Source organism: Sitophilus oryzae, unplaced genomic scaffold (genome assembly GCF_002938485.1).
Source record: "Sitophilus oryzae breed Bouriz unplaced genomic scaffold, Soryzae_2.0 scaffold_1063_pilon_pilon, whole genome shotgun sequence".
Classification (NCBI taxonomy): domain Eukaryota; kingdom Metazoa; phylum Arthropoda; class Insecta; order Coleoptera; family Curculionidae; genus Sitophilus; species Sitophilus oryzae.
In genome coordinates, this window is record NW_022145686.1 from 2,136,181 (window position 1) to 2,160,427 (window position 24,247).

At 34.4% G+C, this 24,247-nt stretch overlaps 1 protein-coding gene across 1 annotated transcript in view; it reads left to right on the forward strand.

The window, feature by feature from the left end:
* Positions 1-24,247, forward strand: part of LOC115879058 (delta-like protein D) — a 336,547-nt gene that overhangs the window by 238,041 nt on the left and 74,259 nt on the right. The window contains exon 3 of the mRNA XM_030895697.1: positions 3,189-3,387. Within this exon, the coding sequence (XP_030751557.1) occupies positions 3,189-3,387 (199 nt within the window). The remainder of the gene's footprint in view (positions 1-3,188; positions 3,388-24,247) is intronic.

Here is a 24,247-nt window from a genome sequence, read left to right on the forward strand (position 1 = left end):
AGGTTAAAGAGCTCCGCGATTGTCTGAAAATAGGTATTTCAGTCAAGTATTTCGCTTACTGAGACATAATTACGATATGAAATAATAATTAAATGAACAAAACATTTCTTCTTCTTCTAATGCTACATCTTTGTCCACATCTTTTTTCAACGTTGTTTTTTATTAATTATTTTTCCAATCTTTCTAGAAATTACTGTCCCAGGGAAAAGAGAATGTGCAAGCCGTGTTTAACTACATTTCTCATAAAAATGGAATAAGCTGAAAACCACTAAATCACTAAAGCTTTAATGGTAGTCAAGCAATGCAGTATTTTTTGCATAATCATTTTATTGCAATGGTTTAAAATTTTTTAGATGTTTTCTTTTTCTTGTAGTGCAATGCTATATAATATATCTGTGATGTATCTTCTTGTGTATCTTTCCAGACAAATTAGGCAAAATTGGTTGGCTGGGTCAGCCAACCAAGGGATAGAAGGCAATGAAAAAGTAAACGATCTAGCTAGAAAAGGAACATACACCACTAACTGGACCAGAACCGTTCTGCTTCCCTAGTGGAAACCAACTTAAAGCGGAACTCAGAAGCCCCCATCCGTAACATGGAATGGGAATCATCCAACGGTCTAAGACACTCGAAGAAATTTCTCAGAACTTACGACCGAGAAAAATTATAGATTTTCCTTGATTTAATGGAGAACTAACCTCTTTCAAACCGTCCCAGATACTGGCTTTTGGAAGGAGGACTCAAGGAAGAGGGACACAATAGATCTTTAAGCCATGACACTCTATGATGAGTTATAACTCAAGAAAGGGGGACGCAATAGATCTGTAAGCTCGCAGTGATTAACCATCCTCCCATTCATTCTACATATCTTCAGATCTGATAAGCACAAAGACTCTCAAAATTGTAGTGGGTATACTATCAGCAAGCTCAATAGGCATCTTAAACTGGTGTAATATTTGGACAATCAGCAAGTTCATGTCAGTCCTGATAAATGTACGGTTGTGTGTATTAGGAAATGACAAGCCATTGACAATAAACTATATGGAGGATACAGTCTCCAATTTATTAGGTTTTTTGAAAAGGATAGAACTGGAAAATGTAACCCAGAGGTCAGAAAAGGACCATAACAGATATCTAAAGGTTGCAGTGGAAGAGGTCAATATCTATCTTAAAATCTAATCGATCATCAGTTTTTAACAAGTATATGGGACCTACATTTTATCGCCGAGTCCGAACAGCAGTAAATGAGACGCAATACGAGACAAATATATTCATATATACTGTCATTATCTTGTACTAACTTCATGACGATAACTCCATTTAACTAAATAGTACTATTATTTCAAGAAATAATAAAGTGACCATACTGGCTAGGCGTCAAACCCAGTACTCACGGGTACCAAGCAGATATTCTTGCCGCTGAGTTACAGCAAATCTGTATATTCACCTATTAAACTGTTTGTTAAACTTAAAATTTTGGATCAAATGAACTTGTGTTAGTTGAAGTATTGTTATACCAGGTGCATCTGAGATTTGTTATGTTAGTATATGACATAAATTAAAATTGATTGACATATTCAATTGTTTTCTGTCACTTCCTATTTCACCGGAAATTACTAAAACTTTTGATTTTTAAAAGGCACACTCGGTATTTTGTTACTTTATTCGATAAAAAATGACACTCTGAATAGAATGACATATCATATGTCAACTTTTGACATTTTCGAATATGGTTTATTTGAAATTGCAACATGCGATTCATAAGGACAATTTGACTCGAAATACCAAGTGTGTGGTACTAAATTATTCGTAAAAAATGCTTTTTCCAAATATGCCAATGAGCCACCCTCGTTCCATTTGAAAAAATTGAAGTATGATTAAAAATACGATTTGGGCATCTTTTAACCAGCGAAGACAAGATACTAAAGACATTAGACGATCAAATTTATTTTTTCAAGGTTCTTTGATTAAAAATTAGTCTTTTTAACAAAGCCTCTAACCTAAAACCTTTAACAAAAACTCTAGATTGAAATTTAAAATACAATTTTGTTTTTAAGTGAAAATGCCAAAAGTTGACATATGATATGTTAGTGTGTATTCCGTTGCTTACCTAGGTTATGGTTTTATGTTCCGTTTCTATCGGTTTCCTGAAAGTTTTCTTATTACAGAACTACGGAAATACGGTGAATGAAATTCTCATTTAATTTCTAAAATTTGTAATAATATTTTATATTTACATCCAAAAGCAATGGAGGTACGCAGTAAAGGTAAATAAATTTCATTAACTAAATGAATGGCTTTTTAGGATCATTTAAACTTATCATGCAGCCATTGTTTCATAAAGTCAGGAACATATAAAGAATTCATGAAAAACTAGACAACAAATAATCGTGAATGTTTTGTAAGCTATAAAAATATAAATATTGATTAGATTTGTTTATTTATTATTGATCTGTTTTAATATTAATACGAAACCAAACCTGCAAATCTTCACTTCAGCTGTCTAACGAGTTTAACAGTTTATTAATAAAGTACATTTCAATATTAAACTCCATTGAAAAGAAGAAGCAAACGTAAAAGCAGAGAATATGTATATTAAAAATGCATAAAAGATAAATTTTATAATAGATGTACTGAAATTTAGAAAACGTCAACATTTGACGTTTCCAGTATTTTACCAAACCGTTCCGTATCAAACCGATGTTTTTCAGGAAGCCGCTCTTTATCGGTGTAGTTTACCGGTTTGGTTCGCCTGGTTTTGCAATGGAATACAGCCTTAATTTATTCAGAGTGTCATTTTCTATCGAATAAAGTAACAAAAAGTTGTAGTCATTTCCGGTGAAACAGGAAATGACTAAAAACAATTGAATACGTCAATCAATCCTAATTTATGTCATACTAACATACCAAATCTCGTTTTTTTTATCTAAAAAAAAAATAAAAAAGTTATAGGGGTGAGCCACTTTTGAGATGCACCCGGTATATTAAATTTGGTGACTAACATAAACATTAGTTTACTGTGTGCTACATTCTGGACAGTGTTTTGCTCTATCCATATGGTCTACTATGAACAACAGATAGACCACATGGAAATGCGTAAATGTGTTATGGTTAAAACATATTTTTTAAAAATAATTTTATATTTACCTACTGATTAATTATACTAATATTTACTATTTTTGTTTCAGACTTCCCAATCCTTCGGTGGGATTGGATTCGGTATAAAACGCGAAGTATTTTTTCTGAACCTCGAGGACGGATATTTCGGTTGTCAAGTGAATGAATCGACGGACGTTCTGCAGCTGTTCGAACTGTCAAAACTGTGCGACGGCACGCCAAACTGTTACCTCGGCTCGGACGAACTCGCCAAAGAACTCAAGTGTACAGGTAAGTCGCTAAAATTAATATCTTCTTCCTAAAAATCTAATTTTCCGAGAAAATGTTCGTCGAGAAGACGAGTGCGTCAAGATAATATGTTTATTCATAAAACAAATGCGGAACCAATACTTAAATGTGTGAAACTGATACAACTCTTTAATTGACTGGCTAAATATGGCTAAATCACTCGATCTTACTGAGATAACTGAGATGTTTTCTCGTCAGGTTTTCTTAACAGTGCTGATAAATTTGCGAGTTTCAGTTTCTCGGAGAAAATTATTGTATAAAAGTATCATCTTCATACTTCAATTCTTAGTTCGTTATGCCGGGTCCAGACCAAGCGGACAAAACAGTGACAAGACTTCAAAACAGTGACAGTGACATTCATGTTTTACAACAACGTTGTGACAAATCCAATACGTTTCTGCGGCATTTTTGTCTCATTTTTATTTTGTTTCAAAATTCGGAGACTTTTCAATGTCCCGTCTCGAGTCGGTAAAGATCAAAGTGTCATGTTTTGTTCGTATATTTTGCGACAAGTTATCGATGCAGTGTGGAGGGCGTGTGCTGCCAACAGTAGGAAACCAGTGAAATCATACATGGTTATGGTTAATAAAGTTCATTCGCAACAACTAAACTTTTAACTTTGTTGTACTTTTGTCATTGCGGTGTGAACAATTTGTCTCAAGATTGTCTTGTCAAAGTCCCCATTTTTTGTGACAAGTTTGTGACTTGTTTTTGTCTCAAAATCGTGTTTACTTTTTGTCACCTTGGTCTGGACACGGCATTAGAATAGTAAGTATTACAGCCTGGTTGACACGGACCAAGTGACTCTTAACAAAGTATCTCCGTTATTAGTGAAGATAGAGGGCTGCGGTTACAAACCTGTCCCGCTTTTTTGTCAAACGGAAGATGCAGTAAACAAAATTTTCATAGCCTTCTTCGTTTTTGAGCTACAGGATCTTTTTGAAATTTTTGCAATTTGGGACACCCCTGTATCTCTTTTATTGTTAAAGGTATCGAGAAGGTGAAAACTGTTTATTGTAGACAGTGGCGTTTTTACGTGGAATACAGTGGCGTGGTCTGTTCTGCATGAACTAAAGTTATGTTTTCTTAACTGGAACACCCTATATATTTATAAATTATATGATCTGGCTTGCCATACGCTTCTCAAAAATATATATTACTCTATATTGATTTTCAGTTTTTACTGCAATATTTAAAAGTTTATATTAAAAGATCATATTTATTAGTACGCCATGATTGATAATACAAAGAAAACTAAAGAATTATTAAAAGTACACTGCTATCTGTCTCTTGTTTTATTTCGGGAGCCACTACCGCAATTCACTACCACTCTATACCGCTATTTGTAAATCTGAGAAGCTATCGTACCGGAACTTTTAGATATTCCTTTAGCTAATTTACGTGAAATATAGGTACAAGATGGGGCTCCCCCTCATAACTTTGAAAATATTAGAAATTTGTTAAATGATTATTTCTCAAATCAATGAATTAGAACTAATGGACCCATATGATGGCTTCCCTGATTCCTCATTTAAGGTACTCATTTAAGGCTGAGTCGACCTAGGTGCCCAAACTATTTTTATTTTAATAAAAATAGTCGGCTGATGAATTGCCGGGTGTGGGATTCAAACCCACTACCTTCGGATTGGTAGACGAGAGCCTGTACCTCTACGCCACCGGGCACCTTTCTGATTTTGTTGACTTTTGAAATATGAAATATATCGTGGCAACTAGAACAATGTCGAACACCTGAAAAATGCTTTATAATGCAAGCTTTTAGAGATTTGCATACCCATTCCGTTATAAAAGAAGAAAAATATATTCAGAGATTCAGTGGTAAAAGTTCAAAGGTAAAATATATCAATCCCAAATAAAATTTTAATGTGTGTATGTCTATTTTAGTAAATACAATTTTGATTTCTTTGTTATTTATCACAGTCTACTAATAAGAAAATGATATATTTTAAATATTGCAGTGAAAATAAATATAGAGTAATATATATTTTTGAGAAGCTGATAGCAAAACGGAACATATGATTTATAAATATACAGGGTGTTTCATTTGAAGACACATAACTTTAGTTCATATTTTCAAAAATAATTTTTTCATAGAAAAACAGACTACGCCACTGTATTTTAGGTAAAGAGTTCGACAAGAATCAGTTTTCACCTTCTGAATATCATCCACAATAACGGAGATACGGGGGCTGTCTCAAACTGCAAAATTTTTGAAAAGACCTTGTAACTCAGAAACAAAGAACGCTATAAAAATTTTGTTTACAAGATCTTCCGTTTGATAAAAAAGTGGGACAGGTTTGTGCAAACTGCATCCTCCTATCTTTACTAATAACGGAGATACCGTATGATTTCAACGAAAATGGGATACCCTGTACATATAAATATGTTTATATGGATGTAGCGCGCGTCTCACTTTTACGCTGTTTGTATGATATCAACTGTTTTATCCAAGTCAAGTTAGAAGGCATCGTAGCATCCAAGTAAGTTGGCAAGCACCCTACTTTTACTGTATGTTCTTTTGTGAACGCAATTCTCTTCCCACAAAGCTAGGATTTGTACAAAATTTTAAACATGTAATATTAAATTGACATCTTGACTAATTCAGTAGTTAGAGTAACGTAGATAACTAAGTAATACTACCATCATTAATATTATATTTATCTAGTACTTTCTACTGTCAACCTCAATAGATGAAATCAATGAAATTCAAATGTAATAAGATTCGCAAATTAGTTTAATCAGATGGTCGTTGAAGAAATATTCTAAATACTACAATTTTGTGATAATGTACCGGTTCTTTGTCAATATTAATTGACAGGAAAGTTACGATAAACCTTGGACTCCTGTACCAACCATTTAAGATTATGAGCAGAGCACAGAGTTGAGAAAGTCTATGGACTTTGCTAATAGTTTATTCAAAAACTAAGTTTAGTTTAGTTACTTGATTATGATGTTGACTTGTGATTAATGAAACGTGCGTCCATAGTTTAAAATAAAATGTTATAGTGTGTTTTGGCAAAATTCTATGTTTTTAAATTATAAAGCCAAAGTGAAATAATTTATATGCTGCTTCATTTATACATCAAGAGTAAGTCTCCTAATGAAGCTAAATGCTTTCTCGATTTAATCAATTTAATAAATGCCTAGTTAGTCTAAACGTAAAGCTTACACCATTTGCTCCGTTGTGTATTTTTTTGATACTCTAGTGAAACAGTGACTAAAAACTTCTACTAATTATTGACAATATTAACATTAACAACAAAATGTTATGAAGGGCATCGTTGTAAAATGTAGAAATATGTCTGGAAGAGCTTGAAGGGATCTAGAAATTATATAATCTAATCAGTCACCTAGTGATTCAAAGTAGTTGATTTTACTATGCACCCAACTAAACAAAATCCATGTTGTAGGATTGATGTCTTTGCTTCCTTAATGTGGAGAGTAATGCCGGATGATCCGCATCTTCCTCAAGATAAAAGTAGTTTACAGTAAAATATCATCATCATTTTCAGCTTATTCAACCATTTCCAATTATGGTGTAGGCCACCTCACATATTTTGGTACTCTCTTTGTAGTTGGACCCATTGTTGTCTATTGTTGGCTATGCGGCACAATCCCTGCTAATTCCTGTTCGTGCCTCTTGCCAGGTATCCTGCCCATTGCCACTTGAGGGATTTGACCATCTATTACCTGGGTCTTTTGTCGTATCCACTCTATTACTTTATTATTTTACGGTCTCTCTTGCTTATTCCAAGCATTTTTCGTTCCATTGAATGTTGTGCGACTCGCAGTTTGCTTTTTATGTCCGTTTTAAGTGTCCAGGTTTTGCATGCATTGTTCGTCACTGGTAGTACACATTGGTCAAACACACATTATAATAATTTATGCATCTAACTGTGGCAGACTTCGAACCATTAAAATTAAAATATTAAATATTATAATTTTCTACAGCTAGGCAAAAACTATCGCCGCACGGTATGCCATAATAATAATTATCGCAATTTCTAATGGACTATAAACATAGCGGATGCAGAGGTCATCGATGATGAATCACATTTTAATTGCGGCTACCGGAAAATGCTCTTCAATTATGCGATTGGCATTTTTCTCGTCACATGGTGCCTGCCGATAGGAAGCGCAGCATCTAATATCTTATTTACAACGGTCGTAGCGTCATTTTACGATGGCGAAATTGCCGGCAGATGGCGCTGGTGCCATTAGAGCATATCGAAATTCACCGTTATTTTTTATACGAAATCCGTGGAGAAGAAAATGATTCCGGTTTTTCTTTCGGTATGGAAATAGGACTAGGGTTATTTATAGTACCTTCCTACAAAACGGTACTGTACGTTTAAATTGGTTCTGAAACGGTATAAAATTTATGCTGTTAAATTGGGTTATATGTATCTAAAATAGCTATAAAATTATTTTAAAATAAAATATTTTCTTAAACTGACTGAAGTTTCTAGTGTTTTTTTTGTCTCCCATGCATTTTAGTAGGTTGTGTAACGATAAGGCAGTGACATTTCGATTTTTTAGAGAACTTTAGGGTACTCCTCCTAGTTGTATATCCCCGGACTGTCTTTACAAGAGGAAACACTTTTTTATTATTGACATTTTGAGAAAAATGCATTCTTCATAAAAAAATTGCTTGTTCTAAAATGATTAATCCCGTGTGACGTTAAATAAAATTCTATCAATAACAATTTCTCAAAGAACGCAAACGAAATTATATTACTATAAAAACGCATTTTGATTTTTAGGGCTTAAAAAATTCGACTATATTTTCATGTTTTTTTTAATTTCCTCTAAAACGGAAATTTGGAAAAGTATAAACGGGATTAACCATTTTAGAACAAGCAAAACTTTTTATAGAGAATGGATTTTTCCCAAAATGTGAAAAATAAAAACGTTTTTCCTCTTATAAAGACAATCCGGGGACTGTAGATTCTCTAGTACAATAATTAGTTCTGTTATGAGAGTTTGGTTTGGTTTGGTTTGGTTAGATACTTTTTTATTTATAATAAGTTGAGCAATTCCTTTTCTAGATAATATTTATTAAATATTCGAGTTTTCAACCATTAATAACAGGGTTGTAAACAGGGTTTAAAACAAATATTTAAATCAAGTTTAAAACAAGTAAGGATGTTTTAAAGTCTTTAAACAAAATGTTTAAGACATACCAACCCTAATTTGTAATGCAATCAATGCAAAATAGTAATACAGGAATGAATTTCCATTATATTTTCTGTAGCTAAAGGCAGTAATGAATATCCAATGATAGGTTTGTAAAAAGAATTTTAATGTTCAGATTTACGGGGCCGAATGACTACTAGATACATACTCACGCATAAGTTCTGAAGCTTCGTATATTTTTTGACAAGTTGCAGAGGATTCCTTGAGTAAATAGGATGATTTATAAAATAGTATTTCGATTAAAGGTGGTATCGTTAAAAAATAAACAGATTAGGTTACTACTTTTAGCAAAACTTTAGTAAAACTAAGCAGGAACAAGGATAGGAGTATCTAGGGCAAAAACTAAATACTCCGAATCAATCAATATCCTACAGGAAGAATTCTACGCTATCGAAAGTTGCGTAGAATTCTGCCTTAAGGCGCATTCTCACAACTCGTGTACTTGACAAACATTTGTTATTGGAATATACTCGCCATGTCGTGAGAACGGTTTCCTTGGTCACTCGTCGCGTCCCCACTCTCTGTCGGTAAATATAGCCCGAGTCAAAGGACCACAATAATTATTCGTACACTTGCCAAGTGTACTTGGCCAGCCTTGTCTATACTTGCCGAGACGCTAAAAAACGACGACGCAAATAATTGTACTGTTATAGCGTATGCCCTGTTTATTTCCGGATCGTAGTGTTTTTGGAGTTTCGAGAGTGATTATATAATATCAAATTTAGATCAATAACTTCAATATTGGCTACATACCTAAATCGTTCCCACAGCAATAAATGGAGTGGCCAAATGAAGACTACACGGGAAAAACCAGATATGTCACATTTTCATAAAAATTAAGATAGCGATACAACTTTATAGACGAACGTTACCGTCATTCGAGAAAAAAGAAATCAATAATACGCTTAGTCCCAGAGATATTGCAGCTTGGTTATATTGCTAGACAAGGAAAAAAACAGAGTAGTCCACTCGGAAATGACAAAAACCAGAGATGTCCTTACGCATGGGCGACAAGCATGCATCTTGCAATTAGTATTACATGTAGTAAATTTATGTATTCTAATAAAAACCTACTTAAATATTAATGTTCTTCCTATAACAAAAAAATAATAGTTTAGGTTTAGGTTTTATACAATCTTTCATTGGACATCCCTGGTTTTTCCCCTGTTTTGTTTTGCATTTTGACATTTTTATTTCGGTATTTCATAATATGGCGATAATTAACAATATTAATAATTCAGAATTGGTAGTAATATATATTTTTCTAATTATTCTACCGAAAATAGCACATTTCTTTAAAAGCACTAAATTGCATTTTTCTCGGCTCCAAGTACTTGCCAAGTACACGAGTCGTGAGAGTGCTACTTTAAAAAAAAAACAGAAAACAGAAAGAAGAAATTACAGAATAACCATCTTATCCGAGAGTCAAGCAGCCTTAAGAGCGATCAACTCAGTAACCATCAATTCGAAGTTGGTCAAAGAATGCTAGAGAAACTAGACAAAAAAAAAGAAAACTCCTCCTACTCTGGGTACCAGGCCTTCAAGGGCTAGAAGATATTGAAAAAGCAAATGATCTGACTAGAAAAAGAGCAAACGCTCCACTATCTGGCCCAAAACCGTTCTGCTTCCCCAGTAGAAACCATCTTAAAGCAAAACCAAGGGTCTGAAACACTAAGAAATTGCTCAAGCCTTACGACCGGGAAAAATCAAAGATTTTCCTTGACTTAAGCAAAAACAATATTTCCATTGTCACGGGGTTTTTAACAGGACACTGTCTCCTCAAGAAACACATCAGTAGATTGAAGCTAAGAAACAACGGCGTTTGCTGATTCTGCGGTAAGGAAAAACAACAGAAGACCTCATCACTGAGTGCCATAAAGTTCGGTACGACTGATATAGGAGATGTAGAACTAACCTCTGTAAAACCGTCTCAGATAGATTTTCTCAAAGCCCTGAAACTGTATTATGAGTTATAACTCAAGAAAGGGGACACAATAAATCTATAAGGTCGCGGTGATTAATTCATCCCTCCCATGCCATCTACAATACAATCTACAAACTACTTTACCTATCTTAATCTGTACTAAACTTAAAATTAATGAATGCATTGCAATTAAAAAAGAAACATTTCCTCCATACTTTCTGCAACTAAGACGAGACGATGTTGGTGTGAGAGATGCTTCGCTTTTCGCATTATCTTCAATACAAAGTATCTTAATCTATTTTTAAACGTCGCGATTAAAAGCGGTTTTAATCCGATTAGTACTTATCTACGCAGAACGTAATTGCACAACGTAAAGGGAAACTTTTTCTCCGATATTCAATTAATGGTCGGCAACTACGAGACATAAATATTTATCGGTTAAATTTGACATCGCGTACTTTTCGCTTCGAAAATAGCATGCGTGGAATGCAATTTCCCTTCGCTGGAAGAATTAAAATACATTATAGGATTATTTACATCATTACAGGTTTTATAGAAATTCTTAGTTAATGAAGTCTGGCGTAGAACTGAGTAAAATAGTTGCATAAAACCAAAAGTAATAGATATTAAACAATATAGGTATGTAGTTGACTTTTTCAAACAACTTTACTCACAACATGGTCTCGTTTTCAACATTGTTAGCTTGAAATACATCTAGACCGTATTGTTAGATGATTTAAAAAACGCTCTTTTAAAAAATTGTTAAAAGAGCGTTTTTTTGTATTGACATAGGCCTCCACTCAATACTCACTCCAAAAATTATCTGCTCTCTCTTTTTTAATTGAAATTATCTCTCTCTTTATTGGTAGAACCCCTAATAGTTGGTTTATATGCGAAAATAGGTTTTTTTTCTAGAGAACTTTAATTGATTAATCATGACCTTTTTGAGTTTGAGAAAAAAAAAGTTTGAAGAACGTCTCTTACGCATTTCAAAATAAAAAATTGAGTGTGCACTACGTGCGCATATTTGAAGTGAAACTTCGTCTTACTTCCGTTTGTCTGTCTGTCCCGTCTGAGGACTTCATTCGGGTACGTTATCCACGTACCTAGTTTGGTTCCAATCGACCCATAATTAAAAAATCCTGATGATTTCGTCCATTTAGAGGCATCATCGGTTCGAAACTTGAAGGGCGTCATCCTGTAGCCTGTCCCCAATTATGCGGAAATCGACCCACATTTTTCTTCAATGTCAAATCGTTAGGCCCACCCTAATGAAGATGTAAACGAAAAGTCGTATCGAACTTGTAACCAACCAAAATCTGAAATGGATAGGTCAGGTGATCAAGGCAGCCCCATGCAATTTGTCCACCACTTCCTATCCCCGAGTTTGCATAATTATGATATAAATAATTTTTAACATTTCTTTCATTATGGGGGGAGTGTCACAATGAAAGTCATGTTGGAAGAACCACTCTATTGATACGCGGGTCTCTAAATTTAACTTTTCTAACATGTCTTGAAAACCGTTCCCTAAAAAGCGTAAATAACGTTCATCGGTCAACGGTTCAAAAGTTGAACCAATAATCCTACACGCTTTTCTTCATTTGAAAAATTCATATTTACAATTTTTATTTATCTTAATTGATAAAGTTTGGATGTGACACTTTAACATTTCTGAGAGCAATGACGATTGAACTTGTTTCCATGGCTAACTATGTGAAATTGTTTAAAAATGATAAGAATTGGCTATATCTTAGTAATTTTTCGAAAAAAAAACATATTACAGCTTATACCACTGAAAAGCTTTAGAAATGGCGCTTTTTATGAAGTCATGGCCAACTATGGTTTCCATTTAAAAAATATATGTTAAAAAAAATGACAGGCTTTAGAAAAAAAAACGGAGAACACAATGTCATTAAAGATGTGATTATCTACAACTTTTATCTGATTTTTTTTTGTCTAAAATAGATTATAACGGAATTAGGGACAATTTTTAAAATAGCCGAAATTTGTTTTTTTCGAAATACCTAGTAAGCCATGAACTTTTTCAAAAATCTGAAAGGCGCATATTTATGTCATATTCATGACCCCACAAAACTGCAATTCTTTCCCCATTTAACCGACTCCCTATCTCCAGTAGTTTCCAAGATACCCATAGAGAACATCGTAAAAAAATGACCCTGTATATTAATTTAGCCACTTTATATAGCGACATAATAATATGCCTATGCAGTATGTACATTCACTTACTGAAAAATATAGCATTATTGGTATAATAGCTTCGTGCATTTCGTTTCTTTTTTTAATTTTAGTGTGAAACAAGATATTTCTAATCTACTATATTTTTTTGCAATAAAATAATATTTATTACTACTTGAGATTACCCAGAGAGAACTATACTTTCGGTCAATTTTCTTTTCGGTGAATTGTTTTCGAATAATTCTCCTTCGGTCAATTGTTTTCGGGCAATTTTCCAAGACCTTCCCAATTCGTCTGCAATATTACTGTGATTTCTGACGACAAATATGAAAATGTGTTCACAGACGCAGAAAGTACACTAATCAACGTCATTCTTCATTAGTAGATTTCTCATTAATAGATGCCCTTCCCAATAATAAATTGTTCCAAAAGAACAACAGTAGATTTTTTATGTTTTCCTAAATTTAAAGCAAGAGATAAAACCAAAAATTTAGTCCCATGCATCTCTAACTAATATTTTAGTTAATATTCTACTAGTAATGCTAGTGAACGTTATGATAATTCAAATTTTATATATTACAGCGTTGAAATATATTAATTAGTTAAGATTCTAAAAAAGTAACCTTATTAAATGAACTTATAAACGCCCCCTTTTCTTCAGCTTTCACCTTTCTGTTAACACCTCAACTACTATCCCCAAATCTGCTGATTCATCCCTCACTCGTTTATTGATAGATAATTTTAATATGCTTTGTGTGCCTAATATCTAACAGACAGCCCTAAACAGGTTATGATCAAACATAATACACTCTAAGAGAAAAATAGTTGCGTGACTCGGCATAAGGAACATGACTAGTTATTGGGAAACCCTTTCTGAAAACAGTTTATATTTGTTTTTTGTGTCCGTGTCTTTTGTTAGGTTTATTCACTCAACGAGGTTCTTTATTACTTACTTTATTATTGTCATAATATTTATTAATTGTTCTTTTCAATTAGTTTTATTTAAAAATCAATAACTTTATATATTTGTAGTTTTTTAGTTGTTTTAGCCTAAAATTTGTTTCTTCAAATTCACTGATCTTAAATATTAGAAATAATTCAAGTTGTGAGTACTTCAATTCTTGGCTGATAAAAGAAAATATTATTATCATTGTTTTGAATGAAAAAGCGGTTTTCTGTGAACGACACTAGTCTCTAACCACTGATTGTTGTTTGATTTCACCGAACGTGGTTTGCTTTTAAAATCTGTATTGGGTGGTTTTGTGGTGTCTCTCTTTATTGTATTAGTATAATGATCCTACATTCTAATTTCATATAGTCTCTTTGTCTTCTCTATGTATAACTTTCCTTATTCACATGGATGGTACTTAGATAAATTCTTTCTTCTAATCAAAATCTTTTAGTTCCATCTTTGTTAAGAAAAACGTATTGTTATTTTAACTATAGTTCTGATATTATAGTTTCCCTACGAACTGTCTTAGAAATACCTTTATGTGTATATACATTTGTGTTTTGGTTTAGCCAATAATAGACAATAATGGGCCCAACTGCAAAGAAAGTGTCTAAATATGTGAGGTATGATACACCATAATTGAAAATGGTTGAATAACGTGATAATGATGATGATATTACATTTTATAGAATTATTAAATTCAGTTATCAGAAGAACCGAGAGGACTATAGAGCACTATAGTTAAATATTTTATTAAAGGGGAATTCTCTTTAATTCGAAACTTCCTGAATTAAAATATTTAAAAAAAGTGAGAAAACTAGCAAAAAATATGGATAAGAATAGAAAAATAAGATATTCTACTGTTATTTTCTAATCAAAAAATCTATTTTTTTAATTAAAACGATGAGTGTCTAGTCCATTTCTAGCTGTCAAAAACTCAATATATTTTTTATTTCAAATTTTTATCGGTGGTAAATTCTGTAACTTGACGAATCTAAATCAAAATTACTTTGGCGTAGCTCATTATGCAAATATACCGTTAAGTTAAACTCACCTTGTTATTTTAATTAATTTTACACGATGTAAAAGCAAATGTTAACTATCTTTTTAACGAAGCACGAATGTTTTAAACATACGCAAAAACATTATGTTGTTGTAAAAAACTTTGTTGTTCTCATTTAAAAGTTAGTCAGTTAGTGGTTACTCTAACGTTTAAAACATAAATATTCTCTTCCAACCAAATCAAATCAAAAACTAAATGAATAATTAAATGTGTATAGTGTATACGAATCAATTAATAGTATCTGACGAGTCGAGTTGTATTCATCATGATGTTTAAATTACAAAAAAATTTCAAGCTTTCGGTATGTGGCTCTACAGAAGGATATTTAGAATACCAAGGGTAGTTGGAGGAACCATCAATTTAAAATATTTAGAAGGGGAGTTAATCACCGCGACCTTACAGATCTATTGTATGTTCTCCTTTCTTAAGTTATAACGAGTTATAACCCATCATACAGTCTCAAGGCTTTAACAAAAACCAGTATCTGAGACGGCTTCATAGAGGCCAGCTCTCCATCCTCGACATCAGCCGTACCAAAGTTCCGAAAGATTGTTTTTACTTAAATCAAGAAAAATCTTTGATTTTTCTCGGTCGTAAGTTCTTACCATCAACACAGTAACAGAAAAATAAGAAAGGAAAAAAGGGTGACAAACACGATTAAGAGAAGGAAAATTGAATATTTTAGAGACTTAATAAGATATGACAACAAATGACAACTTTAAAAGCAATTTTGTAATGATAAGTGCTTGAAAAGAGAGAACTGGATGAAAGAAGAATAGCATAACTTATGATAACCTGAAGACATGATATTCAAAAACAACCACCAAATAACAGACAGTTACTGAGTTAACACACCTAACAAACCCTTTTATTATTTGCAAATTAAAAAGTAAAATTAATACAGCCTGAATCGTTCGAAATAATTTCACACCCAACATTAGCATTTCAAAATCAGAAATGATCCGTATACCTCGAACCCGTTAAACGAGACCGCTTAATAAAAGCCGAAGAGACACGAGCTTCGAGCGCCTTTACTATATTCAGCGCGATTCCACCGCAGCGATAGCGAAGCCCTAACCCGTAACATTTAACGAGGTCCGATTTTTCAACCTCCAAACGACCTCCATTTTCCACTACCACCTATGCATATCTGCACGAGCGACTCCCCGCCGATTCTTTGTTTAGCTGTTGACCACAGCCGCCACAGATAGGATCGCCTCTCGAGCCCGAGCTTTACTTCAGAAGATATCTAAGCAGCGACCGCTGATAATTAATGGCTATGCCCTCGATAGGTTAACCGGCTACTTATCCGACGCTGAAAAATGCACCCTTATCTTAATGCAATCGGAGGAGCGGGGCGCTTGGTTTTCGTTCTCCAGTAGTTGGAAGACTGGATTTATCTGTTCGAGTCTAAATATGGGTTAGTATGTATCGCTTGCCGGCTTTGGTGTTTTATATCTCTTTGGTTGATGTTCATATTTACCGGGCGTATACTATATTTAAATTAATAACAGTAACTTGTTACTGTATGGTTGAGATAATCGAGATTTACATACTCTAACCACGTACTTGGTGTTTGTAAAGAGGTTCGAACAAATCAAATCAGATCCAAATTAATAAGCAGATACAGTGGTGAAGTATACAATCAAAATTGATAAGAATGCAGGAACATGAGTGCTGAAGCGCCTTGAAGATTTGTATTGCTGTTTTCGTTGCAAATTTTCAATGCAACGTCTGTTTCGACTTTTTTTTTATTTTTAAACTAATATTGCAGAAAATAGTGGTAAATAAAAAATAAAATTCTGTTGGACACTAATTACCAAGATATCATCTAAAAAAATGGAGCTATAGTGAAGACAGATATTGTTGAAGTAAGAATGCAATGCAATGAGAGATAGAAATTTGCAAGGAGCTTCAGCACTCATATATTTTCTTCCTTTTCGGTGTTTATTTGTAGTTCACTGTAGACTGTAGAATGAGTGAGAGGGGGGGGGGTGTTAATCACTGCGACCTTAAAGATCTATTGTGCCCCCCTTCCTTGAGTTTCATCGCACAGGTTATAACACATCATACATTTTTCTGTTTAAGGGGGGCAGGGTATTTCCCGTCCTCCTCTATCAACAGATATTCTTCCTCCGAGGGTACACACCCTTCCACGGTTGGAGTTTGGCCCTACATCCCCTTGACCGTCGAGAATCTTGCCTCTGGCTGAGATACCCGTTAGGTGGAGGCTGGAGGATCTGTCTCCATTTTCTCCACCACTTTAACTTGGTCTCTTCTTAGACCTGATACCGGTATTGTCCCGTATCTATAATAGAGAATATATCCTTGTTTCTATATTACCTGTTTGGATTTGAGGCCAATTCCTGTTGTGAAGACCTGACCATAACCCTCCTCCCTCGAGTTGATGACTCGCCAACTCGATGTCCTTACATTGGAGTCCTAAGCCTGGATAAGGCTCAGCAGGGAGGTGCTGTCTTTCCCCTTGCTCCTCGGCAGAAAGACAGTAATGGCCGCCCCTTTTGAGATGTTTTCTCCCTTCACTGCAACCAGTCTCGGCCCTTACCAATTTTTAAGCTTAGGTGCGATTTCCACCAACCAATCCGCCGATTCTTGAGAAACACAATCTATGGGGATCGTGCCCACCCGAAAGTGTATCCCCGCACCTATAACTTCCCCTATAAAGTTATAACCCTGCTCGTTATTTTAAATCTAATTTCTTTTATTTATTATTTAAAAGTCTTTACAAACATTAAAGCGTCTGGTTTGGAGATACTAATCTGGCCTATTTTTCAACAAACATTCGAAACGAACAGAAAGTGAAGCAGAAGTAGAAAATGTAAAAATTAACTTCAGAAACAATTCTATTGCATAACCTTACTGAAACAACAAGTTGGCAAAGACAAATTCAATCAAAAAATATAAAAAACCTTCAACATAAGGGCTAACAAGCCCTCAATATAGATAGAAATGAGTTAAGACGCCTAACAGCCACCGTTACCGGGCACTATTTTCTGCATATTATCTTGAAAATAAAAAAAACGGATGGAAACACACGTTTCTATTGAAAAATTGTAGCGAAAACAGCAATACAAATCTTCAAGGCGCTTCAGCACTCATGTTCCTGCATTTTTATCAATTTTGATTGTATACTTCACCGCTGTAACTGCTTATTAATTGGGATCTGATTTGATTTGTTTGAAAACCTTAACAAACACCAAGTACATGGTTAGAGTATGAAACTCTCGTTTATCTCAACCATACAGTAACAAGTTACAGTTATTAATTTAAATATAGTACACGCCCGGTAAATCTGAACATCAACCAAAGAGATATAAAACCCAAAGCCGACAAGCGATACATACTAACCCATATTTAGACTCGAACAGATAAATCCAGTCTTCCAACTACTGGAGAACGAAAACCAAGCGCCCCGCTCGCTCCTAATTGCATTAAGATAAGGGCGCATTTTTCAGCCGTCGGATAAGTAGCCGGTTAACTTGTCGAGGGTTCGATCTGTTTCATTTTTTCGTGTTGTTTTGTTTACTGTTAGTTAATTAGAACAAAAAAAAACAAAAAAAGATTTAAAATTTTAAGTAAGATTAGATATTTCTAATAAGACTTCTGGATTTTTCATCCACTAAAAGAAGATCTACAAAATAAAATAGATATTTTTTGTAAACGCAGCGGTGTTTACAACAGAGACCTGATCCAACATACATGGTTGATCCAACAGAGACCAATTTGTCAGTGGTATTTTACTATTACAGTTGAGGGTTGGAACCTTTGGTGTTACACAGCAAAATAAAATTACACTAAATCACCACAATACACCAAAACACTTTTACTTTTACACTGGACGCGCGTTTCGCTAACCATGTTAGCATCATCAGCAGATGATTATAAACTAAAATCTTTTTTTTAAAAAAAAATATTTTAAAATGTTTTTTAAAAAAAAAATATTTTAGTATAAATATTATTTAGTACAAATAATCATCTGCTGATGATGCTAACATGGTTAGCGAAACGCGCGTCCAGTGTAAAAGTAAAAGTGTTTTGGTGTATTGTGGTGATTTAGTGTAATTTTATTTTGCGGTATTTTACTAATAAATCAAATTTGCCTAGCGGACTTTGCTTCCGAAGATGGGAGGTCAACGACAGGAGAATATACCTCCTGTAATGTTAAGTATTTTTGTCCTTTAGGCAAATTTACTTTATTAATGAAATAGCTCTGACAAATTGGTGTCCTCCGTTTTTGTTTATAAAATAACTATTTGATTTTGTAGATTTTCTTCTAGTGGGTGAAGAATCTAAAAGCCTTTTGCAGAAATTAATTCTTCATAAGAATTGCAAATCAAGAGAGTATGCACAGAGAGTATGACTCAAATGATCACTTATGAAAATCATAATAAATTTTTATCAAAGAAAGCAAACTCTCCTATAAACTTTATTGTAAACTTTCATGTTTTCATTGTAAAGGTTGAGTATCAATTTCAAGTGCAAGCGTATAAAAAATAAAGTATTTCAAAATTTTTAATGGTTTCTCAGATACACGCTGCATGATTTCATATGGTAAGCGGTAAAATACGAGAGAAAAATCACTGGGTGGCTTTAATAAAATTTACTGTGTAAAATGCCATATGAAATATAAACCGCGAATATCTGCGAAACCGTTAAAAAAATTTGAGACTCTAAATATAAAAAAATGTTCATTTTAAATTCTCCATCTATTGGAAAAATGATATACAAGGTGTTCCATTTAAAAAAAAAACAAGAAAAATTATTTTATATTTTAGAAAGTTTGGCGTAGAATTCTCAACATCCTATATGATTTACGATTACCACATTTATAGCAAAGTAAGTATAGATGATCTTAAGTAAATACCTAAATATAGTTTTGATTTTAAGACAGTTCTTGTATTTTTAATATTTTTTAAGAAAGGCTGAAAAATATATATTTTTCATATTTTATTAATATCTCTAAAACTATCGACATTTATTTACCCATATCTTAGGATTATGTGTAAAATGATCTAAAAGGAATCCAAAAATGCATGTATACAGGGTATTTCATTTAAAAAAAAAATTACCCCTGATCAACTCACATATTTTTAAGCCTTCCTATAGGAGTTAAAATATTTTCCTGAAATACATCCTAGAACATACTTTAAGTTTTCACTTAAACAAAATTCCCAACGTTTTTATCCATGGAGCTACAGATGCCCGACGCGCTATTGTCGGACCCTGTATGTATAAAATACTACTTACTGTTGTAAAATAATTTGCTTTACTTATTAAATCTTCGCGGTTCTGTAAATTTTCAAACAACATTTGTAAAATATAGGCATAAGGCTATTACAGGCAAAGAATATGTGTAGTTAATTCTATGCTGTAAAACAATGAAATAGTGCGCTGTAACGTGTGAAATATGATCTTTATACAAAGTGTCGGGCAGTTAAACGTACAAAGTACGTACTTATATTTCTGTGTTTAAAGACCAGTTAAGATTTATGTGTAATTTGGTTATAAAACTAAAATGTATTTGTTCGACTTACCCCTTCGGTGAATTTATGATTATCAGTTATTTTTAGTTATTATCTGATTCGAAAACAGACATTTATTACATGCAGTTTGAATGAATCCTGAATGTTAATTATAGCTCCTGGATATAATATAGTTGTCCAAATTTACGATATATTACTTTTTTTATGGATTAATAATTAATGTATCTTAAATGTTTATTAGCATTTGCTGGACTTCGTCCGCGTTACACCTAGAATCATTAAAATGAAATAATTAAAATTTTCGTTTATGGCTTGGTTTGGTTTGGTTTTGTTTTTCACTTGGAATGTCGAATGAAAAGGCGTCAGTATAAGATATTCAGGAGCATTTTTACCTTCTTTCTAACGTAAATAATTTAAATCACCCTTTAACCTCTATGAATAGAGCTAATAGAGTCCTACAATGGTATATAAGCTGTGTTTCTAAAATAAATAGTTTTTTCTTACATGTTTCAGATGGAAGTTTTCAATTATCGACTTTCTTGATACCTTGATACCTTCATGGAAAAAATGTGTTTTCTTTAGTTTTCAATTTTTCGCCCGAAATGTATAAAAGATGTCAATATATTTTAAAAGCATTATTTTTTACCCCTTAGAGGGATGTTTTGAAAAAAAATGTTAACCCTTGTACAACATTTTATATTTCTATATACATGAATTTTCGTACAGCAAACGTTCATACCACATTCTACTCCCATTGGCAATGAATTTTCTAAATTCGCTTTCTCTGATTAATTAATTTTTTATTTTCCCCGTCAACTAAGCTATTTGCTACAATTCCTATGTTGAACACTTTTTCTGTATCTTGCAAATATTGACTTCTAATTTGATCCCATCTAGGGCATTTTTTTCCATAACAAGGGGCCGTCCTCTGCCACAAAAAAGGGGCCGTACACTGCGACCTGTGAGGCCTATTGTGTTTGTCCCCCATATCTGCACCCATTCTCCTATCCCTCTGCCCTGCACTAGCTTATGCAGGTCCTTGATAGGATGGGAGCATAGTTCCTCCGGTTCTAGCCTAGCTTTCCCAAATAAAAAGTGTCGCTTGCGATCCAGAGTCTCGCAATGACATATTATGTGCACCGCTGTTTCAGCATCTTTATCGCAGAGTCTGCAGCAAGACTAACTTGAGATTTCCAAGACTTCCTTGATACAGGTTGAGCTTGTTCCGGTAACACTTGACATCCATGTGACCTGTCAAGAGGCCTATTGTAATCCTGCTAAGCATTAGCAGTTCTTTTGCGGTTTTAGAGCTAGGTCCTTGGATAAAAGCCTTGCTGTGCCTGTACCCCTGTCTGTTTCTCCAATGGACATTGTGCTATTCCCTGATCCAGAGTTTTAGTGCACTACGGGTCATACATTTGGGTATTCCCAGTACTGACTCTGGACCAAGATAGGATGCCGATGATCCCTGCCTAGCTAGCTCATCGGCTTTTTCGTTGCCTTGGATGCCGCTGTGGCCCGGCACCAAGAATAATTTAATTCTGTTCCTTCGTACCAGAGCTCCCAGTTCACCCAGGCATTCCCAGACGAGTCTCGACGATACCTTTGAGTTCATAAGCGCCCCAAGTGCCGCCTGAATGTCTGAGCATCCATCTAGGGCCTTCAAATATAGTATGTTCTGCGTCATCTTTGACATGACAATACAATACAGAAAGGTGTGTCTCTTCGAACAAAGAGATATTTACCAAAGCACCCATGATGCAACAACGCTTCCGTCGTTACGTAGTAGTCCACTTCTCCGTATAGCCCCTAGAAATCCATTTTTCAATGTTCGGGATAAGTTTATGTGTTCATCTGCCATGTTTACCATTTTCCCAATTAGTTTACTTCGGGCCTCTTGCCTTGACAACCCACAGTAACTTGCATATCTTTCTTTTATTAAAATCTCTATTGCAGGATATTCCAGCTATAACGCAAGCACCTTCACCACATATTATATCTTCACCAAATATCCATATCTGTATGCACAGCAAACTCTGATACATATTGTTCTCTGCACTCTTATGAGTTTTTGCAGTTGTTTTTTATTCTGGCCTATATTTTGCCATGCCGGCGCTGCATACAATAATTGCGAATGTACCACCTAGCCAGAATACGCCTTTTGGAAGGTTTAGGACACTTGATATTCGGCCTGAGATTAGTCAATGCCCATATCCTCTTCTGCGATTAGTAACAGTTTTGTCAAGTGGTACTCCGAACGTCAGTTTTGAGTCCAGCCACTAAACTATCGTTTGCTCTACGTTTAACTATAGTCTAGCTACTTTTCTCGTCGTTAGTAGAACTGCTTCAATTTTATGAGGTGCATGTTGAAGGTTTTGCCTCCTCTACCACTTTGTTACTCGTATTAGTCCGTTTTCGGCCAAATTTATCAAGGAGTCCTCATTACTAGTTGTTACGACCATGGCGATGTCGTACATATCCAGCCAGAAATAAGTCTAGATTTGAATTGTTAATAATATTATGAGAAAAGTTTGTAATATTATATTACCATCAGATATGTCAACGAAATATAACTAGATTTGTATTACTATGCACATAAAATATAGTAGATAGTTCAGTGACCAGATAGTATCATGGGACGAACACTCTTAGTTAAATACAAAACTAAACACATAAGGTGTTTACTTCCGCCTGGCTTTCAAGAATTCATTAAATCATAAAAAACATCTAATCCTACTCAGGCCACATACGCGTCGTCCGGCCCGGTCCAGGACGCTGACCACATCCTCCGTCCGCTATTGTTCCGCGGGCGGACATCGCGTCGCGGAATATTAAAAAGCCCGCTCGGCCAAGCCATCGCGGCCGATTCAAAAACTCCACATCGATGTCCACTTCTCCTCTCGCCGCTCGTAACCGAAAGCGAAAGCCGGACCGGCTCGATGAATGATTCATGTGCACGATCTCGCGGCGCATACAATGCAATTTTGAGTCCGATAGACGATAAATTTTCGAACGGCGCGGCGTGGCTACGGGCCCGTCTCGCTATGGCAAAAATGTCCCCTCGCCAAAGAAAACGTTCGGAATTATTTAATTTTTCAGTTGGGGACACAAACATAGCGGAGGTGGACGTGCTGGGAATATAGAAATGCCAAATTGAGAATATTTTTCGGATTGTCGCGAGGTTTTTAACATGGTACTGTCTCCTCAAAGAAGTACTGTCTCCTACAAGAACCCGCTAGCACGAGTTAAAATTGGAGCCGAACTCACAACATCATTTAATTGGGTAATTTAAGTAAGGGCCTCCGACAAGGATGTGGTCTATCTCCAATTTTATTCAATATTTACTTAGATGCAGCATTGGAACAATGGAGACGAAAATGTAGTGGAATGGGCATACCACTCGAAAATAAAACAATATATACCATTCACTACGCCGACGATCAAGTAATGCTGGCCCGAGATGTAGATGACATTGAGTACATCTTTAGAAAATTGAATGAGGAGTATGATAGAATGGAGTTTACAAATACATTTTAAAAAGACAGAATATCTATGCGTGGGCAACAAAGGACAAGACCTAGAAATGGAAAACGGAAGCAAAATAAAATCATGTACAGAATTCACATACCTATGTACTAACATACATAATAATGGAAAAAGCGACAATACCATCAATAATAGAATCAACAAAGCCAGAAACATTACAGGGGCACTAAATTCTATTCTTTGGCAAAAAAAATATAAATACCACAACTAAAACCCGCATATATGACACTATAGTTAAGAGCACGCTTTATAGCGCTGAAGTATGGCAGATGAGCAAGTCCATGGACGGAAAGATTTTAGCAACTGAAATGGACTTCCTCAGAAGATCAGCAAGAAAATCAAAATTGGAAAAAGTGCGAAATGAAAAAATAAGAAGAATAACGAAGAAAGAGATAACCATCATAGAAGAAATCCAAAAAAAAAACAATTGATCTGGTATG